Here is an 11,840-nt window from a genome sequence, read left to right as displayed (position 1 = left end):
AAAAAAAAAAAAAGAGTAAATAACGCCATTTTTGGAAAGTAGAGGCATGGCTCAAGTGGTAGAGCACCAGCCTTGAATGGAAAAAGTCAAGTAAGAACCAGAGGCCCTGAGTTCAAACCCCAGTACCTGTACCAAAAGCTAGGCCATAGTTTTTTACAAGTTGCATTAATACTATTTTCACTGTTATTGTCGATTCTGGACCTACCAATACCTCCCTACCAGAACTCAAGTTCTGGGGCAATTTACATCCCCCTTAACATCCAGTGATAATAAGAATCTTTTCCACATCAAGCTTTCCTAGACCAAAATCTAAATGGGAGAATGTTAGTGTGTGGGTGTCTGTATGTCTGTGTGTGTGTGTCAGTGTGTCTGTGCCAGTACTGGCGCTTGAACTCAAAGCCTGTCCAGGCTTACCTTGAACCCCTGATCATCAGATCTCAACCCCCTGAGTAGCTAGGATTACAGATGTGAGCCACCCAGTGCCCAGCCTGAACCCTCCTTTGACTATAATTATTAACACCTATTAACTGTACATTTTAATAGGGCACACTGTGGAATTTCCACATATGTACACATCATGCGTGAATAATATCCAAACCTGTTCTATTCTGTCCCCCATGCCATCTCCCTCTTCCCTTTCTGATACTCTTCTGATTTTTAGTAACCCTTTTCTACTTTTAAGTTCTTTTTGTTTTCCTTGTTGTTTGTTTATTTGTGCTTTCTGTATAGAGAGAAAACCTTCTCATTCCATATCTTACTTCCTTCACCTAAAGTGAAGTCTTCTAGTCCAGCCCATTTTGCTACAAATGACAGCGTTTCATTCTTCTTTCGGGCTGAATAATATTCCATTATGTATCTAGTCTGTATTTTTCTTTTCCATTCACCATGAATGACCCCTAGGCTGATTCCATAGCTTCGCTCTTGGGAATGGTACCACAATAGTTATGGCTATGCACTTATCTCTTTTGTGAATTGACTTCATATCTCTCTAACATATGACCAAGAATGAGATAGTTAGATCATATGGTAATGATATTTTTAAGGTTTTTGGTGGTGGTGGTGGTGCCAGTCCTGGGGCTTAAACCTAGTACCCAAACATTGTCCCTGGGCTTTTTTTTTAAACTCTAGGCTAGGGCTCTACCACCTGAGCCACAGCCTCACTTTTAGCTTTTCAGTAGCTAATTGAAGATAATAATCTCATAGAAGCCAGGCACTGGTGGCTCACGCCTGTAGTCCTAGCTGCTCAGGAGGCTGAAAGCTGAGGATTGTGGTTCAAAGCCAGCCTGGGTAGAAAAAGTCCCATGAGAGACCCTTTGTCTCCAATGAACCACCAGAAAACTGGAAATGGAGCTGTGGCTCAAAGTGGTAGAGCCCTAGCCTTGAGCAAAAAAAAAAGTCAAGGATAGTGCCCAGGTCCTGAGTTCAAAACCCACGACCAACCCCCAAAAAAAAAAATGACTCATGAATTTCCCTGCCTCTGTTGGCTTTGAACGGCGATCCTCAGATCTCAGCCTCTTGAGTGATAAGATTACAAGCATGAGTCATCGGCACCCAATGTATTTTCAGGTTTTCATTCAGAGGAAATTCTGTATTGATTTCCATAATAGCTGGGTTAAACTGTGTATGGTGGTGCACGCCTGTAATCACAGCCCTTGAGAGACTGAAGGTAAGAGGATGACCAATGTGAGACCAGACTGGGCTACATATCAAGGCCTTGTCTTGAAATGAACAAAACAAAATAGAACAAAACCACCTAGCTGATCTAATTTCCATTCCAACCAACATTTATGTAAAGGCTACGTTTTTTTTTTCCCAGTGCAACCTTGCTAGTCTTTTGTGAGTTTGATTTTCTTGAGGACAACCATTCTGACTGAGATAAGGTGTTATTTTAAATGTTTGCTTTTATTTTTCATTTTTCATGCTGATACTTGGAGCTTGAACTTGGGGTCTGGATCCTGTCCCTGAGCTCTTTTTGCGCAAGGCTAGTACCCTACCCCTTGAGCCACAGCTCCACTTCCAGCTTTTTGGTGGTTCATTGGAGATAAGAATCCTGTGGACTTTTCTGCCTGGGCTGGTTTTGAACCACAACCCTCAGATCTCAGCCTTCTAAGTAGCTAGGATTACAGGGGTGAGCCGCTACTGCCTAGCTTAGATGACTAGTTTTTATTGTTTATTTAAGTTTTTTTTATTGATTCTAGATATTAGTCTTCTTTCAGATGAATAACTGGCCAAAGATTGTTTTCCCCTCATCCTGTAGGCTGTTTCTGCTCTCTATTGATGGCTTCTTTTACTGCATGTTAACATTTGTTACTTTGATGAAAGCCCATTTGTCAATTCTTGCATTGGCTTCCTCTGCTTTGGCAGGCCGATCCAGAAAATTGGTACGTTTCCCTGTTGTTATGGCTGGTGCTCTCCCACTTGAGCCATGCTTCCAGTCCAGCATTTTGCTGATTCATTGGAGAATCTCTTAAAAGATTTTTCTGCTGGAAGTTGGCTTCCAACCATTATCGCCCAAGGCTCAGCCTTCTGGGGAGCTAGGATTACAGGCATGAACCACTGAGGCCCACCCTGGTTGACTTTTGTACCAGGAGAAAGACATCTTGTTTCAATCTTCTACCTGCCAATAGCTTATTTTCCCCAGCAGCATTTGTGAAAGTGGCTGTTTTTTCCTCAATAAATGTTTTTTGGCTCCTTCATCCAGAATTAGTTGGCTGAAGATGTGTGGATTTATTTCTAGGTTCTCTCTTCTGTTTGTTCTGTTGGCCTAGGTATCTGTTTTTATGCCAGTACCATGCTGGTGTTGTTACTATGTCTCTGTGGGTGTCTTGAACCCGGCATGGTGATGCTGCTAGCATTGATCTTTTTGTTCCAGATTGCTTTGACTGTTGAGACTCGCGTGTGTATGACTTTCAGGATCCGTTTGTTTGTGTTCCTCCACATTCCGTGAGGATGCCATGGGTATGTTAATCTGCAGATTTAATTACTTGAATACAATGACTTCTTCCAATCCACAAGCTTGAGTAGTCTCTTCTTTCAGTGTTTTCAATTCTTCGGTGTTTCATGATCTTTATAATAGGGGTCTTCCACAGTCTTAGGTTTTTTTTCTTAGATGTGTGTGTATGTGTGCATATGTGTGTGTGTTAGAAATGGAATTGCTTTCCTGGTTTTTTTTCTCAATAATTTAATTATTGAGATAGCTAGATATCTATATCTATGGACATGTATATATCTAGATCTAGCTGGGCACCAGGGACTCACACCTATAATCCTAGCTACTCAGCAGACTGAGATTTGAGAATCATGGTTCAAAGCCAGCCCAGGCAGGAAAGTCCATGAGACTCTTATCTCCAATAAGCTACTCAGAAAAAGCTGGAAATGGTGCTGTGGCTCAAGTGGTAGAGCACTCACCTTGAGCAAAAGAAACTCAGAGATAACACCCAGGCCCTGAGTTCAGACTGGCAAATAAATATATTTATTTATTTATCTATGTAAAGCTATTGACTTTCTTTTCTTTTCCTTTTTCCTTTTTTATTTATTTATTTATTTATTTGCCGGTGGTGGGGTCTGAAACTCTGGGCCTGGGCGCCGTCCCTCAGCTCTTCAGCTCAAGGCTAGCACTCTACCACTTGAGCCACAGCTCCACTTCCAGCTTTTTCTGCTTTATGTGGTGCTGAGGAATTGAACCCAGGGCCTCTGGCATGCGAGGCAAGCACTCTACCACTGAGCCACCTTCCCAGCCCCTTGGTTTTCTTTGTCTTTTCATTTTTGGCATTGGGGAATGAAATCCAGGATGTTACACTTACTAGGCAAGCACTTTGCCACTGAGCTACATCCCAGCCCATAAGCTAGTGATTTTTTGTATGTTAATTTTGTATCATGAAATTTTGCTGGAATTCATTTTTTTTGGGGGGGTCCGGTCATGGGGCCTGAACTCTGGGCCTGGGCGCTGTCCCTCAGCTCTTCAGCTCAAGGCTAGCGCTCTACCACTTGAGCCAGAGCACCACTTCTGGCTTTTTTCTTTTTGCTTGTGTGGTGCTGAGGAATTGAACCCAGGGCCTCAAGCATGCAAGGCAAGCGCTCTACCGCTGAGCCATCTTCCCAGCCCCACATGGATTTCATTTATATGTTCTAATAATGTGTGTGTGTATGTATGAGAGAGAAAGACAGGGCACACAGGGCTTAAACTCAGGGCCTAGTTGCTGTCCTTGAGCTTTTTTTTGCTCAAGACTGGTGCTCTACCACTTGAGTCACACCTTCACTCCAGCTTTTTGATAGTTAATTGGAGATAGTTAATTGCAGTTAACTACAGACTTTCCTGCCTGGGCTGGCTTTGAACTGCAAGCCTCAGATCTCAGCCTCTTGAATAACCAGGATTACAGGCATGAGTCACTGGAATCTGGCTTCTAATAATCTTTTCATAAAGATTATTTCATAAAGATTCATAATAATCTTTTCAAAAAGGATGTTGTGTATACAATCATTTCCCACTGCAAGCAAGTATAATCTGGCTTCCTTGCTTCCTACTTGTATGCCTTTCATTTCTTGCTCTTGTCTAATGAGAAAACATGAATTTCATACAATCAGATACATGAAGTTTAAACTCCACCCTCCCTTAGCTCTATTTATCAATTGTGTGGTTTAGAAAAAATATTTTTTCTCCCTGAGCCTTTCTCATCTATGAAATTAGGCTAAAATTACCTAGACCAGAGCAGGGAGCCTGACTCAAATAGTAGAGCTCCAGCCTTGAGTAAAAAAGCTAAAGAACAAGCTTGGAGTTAGTGAATCACACCTGTAATCAAAACTACTCAGAAAGCTGAGATATGAGGATCGCAGTTCCCAGCCAGCCCCAATAGGAAAGTCCATGACACTCTTATCTCCAATGAACCAGCAAAAGGCTGGAATGGAGTTACGGTTCAAGTGGTAGAGCACCTACTTTGAGTGAAAAGCTAAGAGACAGAGACCAGATTCTGACTTCAAGCCATAGTACTGGCATACACACACACGCACACACACACATATTTATATTTATAAGGCAAATAAAACTGAGATCTCAAAGGCTGTTGTATTAGAGCTGTAGCAATCTCCTTGCTTCTGCTTTAAATGGATTTTTCCTGTGAGCATTTGAGACTTAGAAAGCAGCTCGTGGGAGAGAGAATTCAAATGTGGCTTCTCGGGCTCCTGAATGTGAACATGGTCTTTCAGCATGTTGAACACCGACCCACGGAAGTATTTGGCTAAGTAAGCAAAACAGCATTTAGCTGTCGGCCTATTAAAGCAATTACATTGATCTCTTCTGAGTCCCATTGCCTGCTGCTGTTTACCAATCTGGGAGAAAGAAGGAAAAAAAAAATAATCAATGGTGATAACTCATTTGAGTGACAGCTGCTATGGGTGGAGCCAGCGGCTCCAGAAGATCTAAGCAAGCTCCATTCTTCAGGTCCCTTGATCGCTTTCCATTGGTCACTTTATAATGAGAATCTATACCTTGGATCCTGTGTGCATGTGTGTGTGTGTGTGTGTGTGTGTGCACGTGCATGCATGCATGCATGCATGCATGCATGTACCATTACTGGGACTTGAACTCAGACCCCCAAGCTCTCATTTGGCTTTTTCACTCAAGATTAGCCCTCTACCACTTGAGCCACACCCCCACTTCCTGCTTTTTTGAGGCTTCCTTGGAGATAAGCATCTCACAGACTTTCCTGCCTAGGCCACCTTCAAACCATCCTCTCCTCTTCAAACCATCTCAGCCTCCTGAGTAGCTAAGATCACAGGTGTGAGCCACCAGCATCCAACCTTCATCCTCTTCTTTTAGATGATGCACAGCCAACATGCATTGCTTCTGAAATAAGAAAGCCGGACATTTTTAAATATGCGCAGTGACGTGAACACACATGGGGGGAAGTCCATCCCAGTAAGCTTTGCCTACTGTCCAGATCAAGTTCAATTTCCCTGGAAGACTCTGTTTGCTCCTTCCTAGACTCCTGCTGACCCTTCTTTCTGGCCTACTGCTCTAGCTTTGCCTCCTTTGGTAAATGAATGCACTTCCAACTGTCCAAAATGCTTTTCCTCGGGTTCCACCCTATATGATCTCAATTTAAACAACAACAACAAAAATCATTTCTGCCAGGCACAGAATCTGAAGTCTCTTCTCTGTATTTCTCACTCTGTATGCAGAGCCCTGGCCTCGGCCTGGCACAGACCTTATGTATGCGCTAAGATTGAATAAATCATAGACCTTTCTGGTTCTCCGCACAGTTCCCCAGTGCCTGGCGCTTAATAGATGCTCATTTAAATGCTGCTGGGGTGGGGAGGGGGAAATAAAATGAATTATATGCAGCTGTTAGCTATGGAAAGGTTGTAGAGGTGCTCTAGCCTTGATTCTTCTGATAGCGAGATCCAGGGACTCCAGTGAGGTCCAGGATAACCCCTGGTTGTATTTGCTACAGGATCTTAGGAAGCATCTGTCCCTGGGTCTCGGGGACTCCAATGAGCTTTTTCTGGCTTCACAATTCCTCCTCCTCTTTCTTCCTCTTCCTTCTGAGCACTAGGTCCCTCCGATCATGCAAGAGACATAGAAGGTCTAGCCTCACCTGATCTCCATAGTTCTGCACATGGCTGTCAAATGCTCCCTGAAATGTTTTTTTTGGGGGGTGACCTTGCTAGAGAATTAGAGAGGAAAAAAGCAAGCGGGGAGGAGGGGGTTAATGGGGTAGATTGGGAGCCGGGGGAGCTGCTTGGGGGCACCAAGGCCCCTAGAGAAGCTAAGGCTTGGAGTGAAAGGTAGAGCATGATCACGCACTGAGCATGAAGAGTGAGCCTACCTTCCCCTCCCTCAGCGCCCATCCTCCCTCCCCCCCCCATACCCAGTGTTCTGACTCCCCAGACCCACAGAGAAAAGCTGAGCAAACACTAGGGGTCGGACCTAGGGGAGCCTCCTCCACCACCCCCTGTCCAGGTCTACTGCTCACCTTGTATGCCAAGGGCTTAGACACAGTGCCGCAGCCTCGCCAGCCCCCACCCCCAGCAGTGGGGAATCTTTGCTCCCAGCCCCCACCCCCAAGCAGCGGGGTCAGCATGCACCTGGGCCCAGGCCTGTTCAGAGCATCACAGATCACGCTGAGCTTCGGGGACTGAAGGCTTTTGCTGCCCAGCCGTTTACTGTGACTTTATCAGCACGCACACACACACACACACACACACACAGCATGAAGAAAACAAGACCGGATGATGAAACCTCATATATATAATAATATATAATACAGGCCTTGAACATTTATTTCCAAATGTTTTAATTGTTCTTCTTTATTTAAAAAAAAAAATCTGGGCTGGGAAGGTGGCTCAGTGGTAGAGCGCTTGCCTTGCATGTCTGAGGCCCTGGGTTCGATTCCTCAGCACCACATAAGCAAAAAGAAAAAAGCCAGAAGTGGCGCTGTGGCTCAAGTGGTAGAGTGCTAGCCTTGAGCTGAAGAGCTGAGGGACAGCGCCTAGGCCCAGAGTTCAGGCCCCACGACCGGACCCCCGCCCCCCCCCAAAAAAAATCTTTCTTCCAAAGAGAGAATAACATTGTGATAAAGTCAGCAGGGAGTTAGAGAGGCTTTTCAAGGCTCACGCTTATAATCCTAGCTACTCAGGAGGCTGAGATTTGAAGATCACATTCCAGGCCAGCCTGGGCAGGAAAGTCTGTGACACTCTTATCTCCAATGAATCACCAGAAAACCGGGAAGAGGTGTTGTGGCTCAAAGTGGTAGAGTGCTAGCCTTGAGCAAAAAAAAAAAAAAGGCTCAGGGACAGAGCCCAGGCCCTGAGTTCAAGCTCCACAAAAAGGCAAAGATAGACAGACAGACAGATACATAGATAAATAGATACATACACACATAGACACATACATACATACATGCATGCATGCATGCAGTCATACATAAATGCATGAATGCATGCATACATACATACAGGGCAATTAGGATTGCCCAATGCAGACTCAGCCTCCTCCACAAAGGCTTGTGGGAAACCCTGGCCAAAGCCCCCTGGTACCCAGAGAGCTGGCTTCTCACGCCTAAACCTGGGCCCCCACTGTGATCCCCCCCCCACCTGTAGGACTACAGGGTCAACATCTTCCTGCGGCAGCAGTGGAATGACCCCCGCCTGGCTTACAACGAGTACCCGGATGACTCCCTGGACCTGGACCCATCCATGCTGGATTCCATCTGGAAACCCGACCTGTTCTTTGCCAACGAGAAGGGCGCCCACTTCCACGAGATCACCACCGACAACAAACTCCTGAGGATCTCCCGCAACGGAAACGTCCTCTACAGCATCCGGTGAGTTGGGGGGATTTGTCCCTCCCTCTTCAGAAAGACTCAGGGTGGTTCATGCCTGACTTCCTGGCTACTCAGGAGGCTGAGCTGTAAAGAACACGAGTTCAAAGCCAGCCCAGGCAGAAAAATCCAGGAGACTCTTCTCTCTCATGAGCCAGCAAAAAAGCAGGAGTGGAGGTGTGGCTCAAGTGGTAGAACACCAGCTTTGAGGGGACAAAAAGCCAAAGGAGAGAGGAAGACCCTGAATTCGAACTCACACCCTGCTATCTTCGAAAACTAGACATTAAGATAGAACCAAATTGACATGAACACAGATTCCATGATTCAACCGGCAGAATAATAATAATAATAAAACACCTAGGGGACGTCTTAGCTGTAAGAATTCATTATAACCAAGGAGATCAGAGAAGGCATTTTAGGGAGAGAGAGTTGAAGCCAACCCAGCATTTGAACACAAGACAGAATGGAGTGATCAAACACTATAGTCAAGAGCAGGGCATGGTGCTGCTCACACAATACATCAGTACTATGTCAACCCTTCTGCAAACTTTCCTCCAGATACTTTTTATAGAGTCTGGGAGAAAGGCCCCCTCTCCCAGGCAGGGGGTGAGGGGAACTAGGTGGGAGGAGGTATTCGAATCATTAGGGCACCCAGCCAAAGTGTTGGTAGTCAACAGCTGAGCCTAGATTTGCATCTGTGTCTCTGAGATCCTCTCAAATCCTAGAGCAGAACAGGGCACTTATCAAATATGTGACAAGATACTTGTATTTCTCTGTGTGTGTGTGTGTGTGTGTGTGTGTGTGTGTGTGTGTGTGATCAGTACTGGGGCTTGAACTCAGGGCCTTATGAATGACTCTCCCTTGGCTTTTTCCTCTCCAAGTGGCCCTCTACCACTTGAGCCATACCTCCACTTTTGGTTTTCTGGTGGTTCATTGCAGTTGCCCAGAGCTGGACTCCAACCTCGATCCTCAGACCTCAGCCTCTTGAGTAAAATATCTGTATTTCAAAGAACTTGAAAAGACGTTGGTCCCGATTGATCAGGAAAATCTTTTACCCTTGAAATGAGCCCGAAAGCTAGGCGCTGATGGCTCACACTTGTAATCCTAGCTGCTTGGGAAGCTGTGATCTGAGGATCACTCCCAGGCCCCGAGTTCAAGCCCCATTACTGACAAAGAAGAAAGAAGAAATGAGCTTTAAGTATCTCTGTCCTTGGCCCAGATGTGACTGGATTGAGTCTCCTAGGAGAGACCACTGAGGGGTAATTTGAGGATCCAGAGTCCTCCTAGTGGAACACCCCAATGCCTGACCCAGGAAATGGTCCTGGCTGGCTGTGGGGGAGGGGAGGGCTGGGCCACCATGCTTGGACTTTGCTGCTTGCTGAACTAGTTTGCAATGATCAGGAAGCTAAGTCCCAGTGCACCATGACAGGGCAAAAAGCAACGTTCCCAAGGTCATTCAACGTCAAGAAATTAACCCAGTGTGACAGCTGCTCTACTTTGGAGCTTTTATCAGAGGCCTTCACTTCCCCTCCTTCCTCCTCTTTCCCTTCCCCCCTCCTCCTCCTTCCCCTCGCTGATCTACTGTTTTCTCCCCATCCTGGCATTTAAAGGGGCCACGTGCAGAGCTCGGAGTGTTCACACATGAGCCTTGCCAGGTGCAGCGGAGGGGCAGGGCTACATTCCACTTAGAGCATCTCTGACTGGCTGTGGCAGGGCATGAGGCTGACCTCTCTTGGATAGACAGCTGGCAAACCCAATCCACCGCTCTACGGCTCAGGATCAAAGGCCCAGTGAGTCCTGGCTGAGCTGTGAATCCACCGGGCCCCTGTGGCCTTGGATAAGTCGCCGGCTGTCCTGCTTTGTACCTGTATTCCCACGATCTGAGAGGCCTCTGATGTGGTCCCAGCCTCTCTCGAGTTTTGTATCCCAGCCTGAGCTGAATAATCCAAAATAAACAGCTTGCCCCAAATCCTGGGAGCCAGCCAATTTCCACGTGAGCTCACAGATGTGAGCTGGCTGTGTGTGTGTGTGTGTGTGTGTGTGTGTGTGTGTGTGTGTGTGAAAACTTGGCAGGCAAGGAGGGTCTCTGAACTCATTTCTGAAGAGTCCAGCCTGGGAAGCGAGCCAGGAACCGTGGGTAGTACCTGCTGCGAAGCACAGGGCATGTGTGCTGCTGGCCTGGGCAGCTGTCTGTCTATCTAAAGACTCTTCAGGGTTGGGAGCCACATCAGGCCTCGGGGCAACCTGGTGAACACAGACTCCAAAGAAACGCAGGAAAATCAGTTGCTGGTGACTCACGCCAGTAAGCCTAGCTACTCAGGAGGCTGAAATCTGAGGATCGAGGTTCAAAGCCAGCCCGGGCAGGAAAATTTGGACGACTTCTTACCTCTCATTAACCAGTTAGAAGTGGGAAATGGCAATGTGGCTCAAGTGGTAGAGCACTGGCCTTAAAGCAAAAGAAAATCTAAGCTAAAACCCTGAGTTTCAAGCTCTAAAGTTGGCAAGAAAGACAGAGACAGAGACAGATAGAGATAAATATCCAAGAGAGAAGGAAGAAAGGGAGGGAAGGAGGGAGGGGAAGGAAAGGAGGGAAACAAGGGAAGAAAGGCAGGATTGAAGAAGAAACAGAAAGAGAGAAATTCAAGAGTTCCTCTGACTCTATATAATCTTGTATGTGTGTGCATGTACATACATGAGTGAATGCACACGTATGCATGTATGTGTGTGTGCGTGCATGCACATGTGTGTGCCCAAGTCCTGGGGCTTGAACTCAGGGCTTGGGCACTGTTCCTGAGCTTTTTTTGCTCAAGGCTAGCCCTTTACCACTTGAGCCACAGTGCCACTTCTGGCTTTTTGCTGGGTAATTGGACTTGCTTGCCCAGACAGGCTTTGAACTTCAATCCTCAGATCTCAGCCTCCTGAGCAGCTAGGATGACAGGCGTGAGCCTCCAACACCTGCCTTTTCAATATAATCACAATCACTCTCTCAGCCTGGGTTTGCTCCAAAATTGAAAGTGTACATCCCAGCCCCCTGATTCCTTTCTCTGTCCTGGACAGCTGATTGGTTGATGGCAGTTAGCCCCGCCTCACTGCCCGCAGACTCTGAGCCATTTAACCCTCTTCTCTTCCCAGAATCACCCTGACCTTGGCCTGCCCCATGGATTTGAAGAATTTCCCCATGGATGTCCAGACGTGTATCATGCAACTGGAGAGCTGTAAGTCTCTTCCATGAGCTCACTTTTAAGAACCAGGCCCATTTCTGGACCCCCCCAGAAATGCCCTCATTGGTGGACTCACCCCCCAGGAGATTACTGTAATAACTCACAGTGCTACTGGAGGTGATTTGTTTTTAGAAAGTACATTAGAGAATGGAGTATGGCTCAAGTGGTAGAGCACCAGACTTGAGTGAGATAAACAAAGACATGAAACTCTGAGTTCGAGCACAAGAAAGGAAGAAAGGAAGGAAGGGAGAGAGGGAGGGAGAGAGGGATGGAGAAAGGGAAGGAGGGAGTGAGGAAGGGA

General features: G+C 46.4%; 1 protein-coding gene across 2 annotated transcripts in view; it reads left to right on the top strand.

Moving 5' to 3' along the window:
* Glra1 (glycine receptor, alpha 1) overlaps positions 1 to 11,840 on the top strand; it is an 80,869-nt gene that overhangs the window by 53,792 nt on the left and 15,237 nt on the right. For both annotated transcript variants that reach the window (XM_013033800.1, XM_013033799.1), the window contains exons 4-5: positions 8,098 to 8,321; positions 11,451 to 11,533. In XM_013033800.1, the coding sequence (XP_012889254.1) occupies positions 8,098 to 8,321; positions 11,451 to 11,533 (307 nt within the window). The remainder of the gene's footprint in view (positions 1 to 8,097; positions 8,322 to 11,450; positions 11,534 to 11,840) is intronic.

This window comes from Dipodomys ordii, unplaced genomic scaffold (assembly GCF_000151885.1).
Source record: "Dipodomys ordii isolate 6190 unplaced genomic scaffold, Dord_2.0 Scaffold177, whole genome shotgun sequence".
In the NCBI taxonomy this organism is placed as follows: domain Eukaryota; kingdom Metazoa; phylum Chordata; class Mammalia; order Rodentia; family Heteromyidae; genus Dipodomys; species Dipodomys ordii.
Note: the sequence above shows the minus strand (reverse complement) of the source record. Positions and strands in the feature narration are given on the sequence as shown.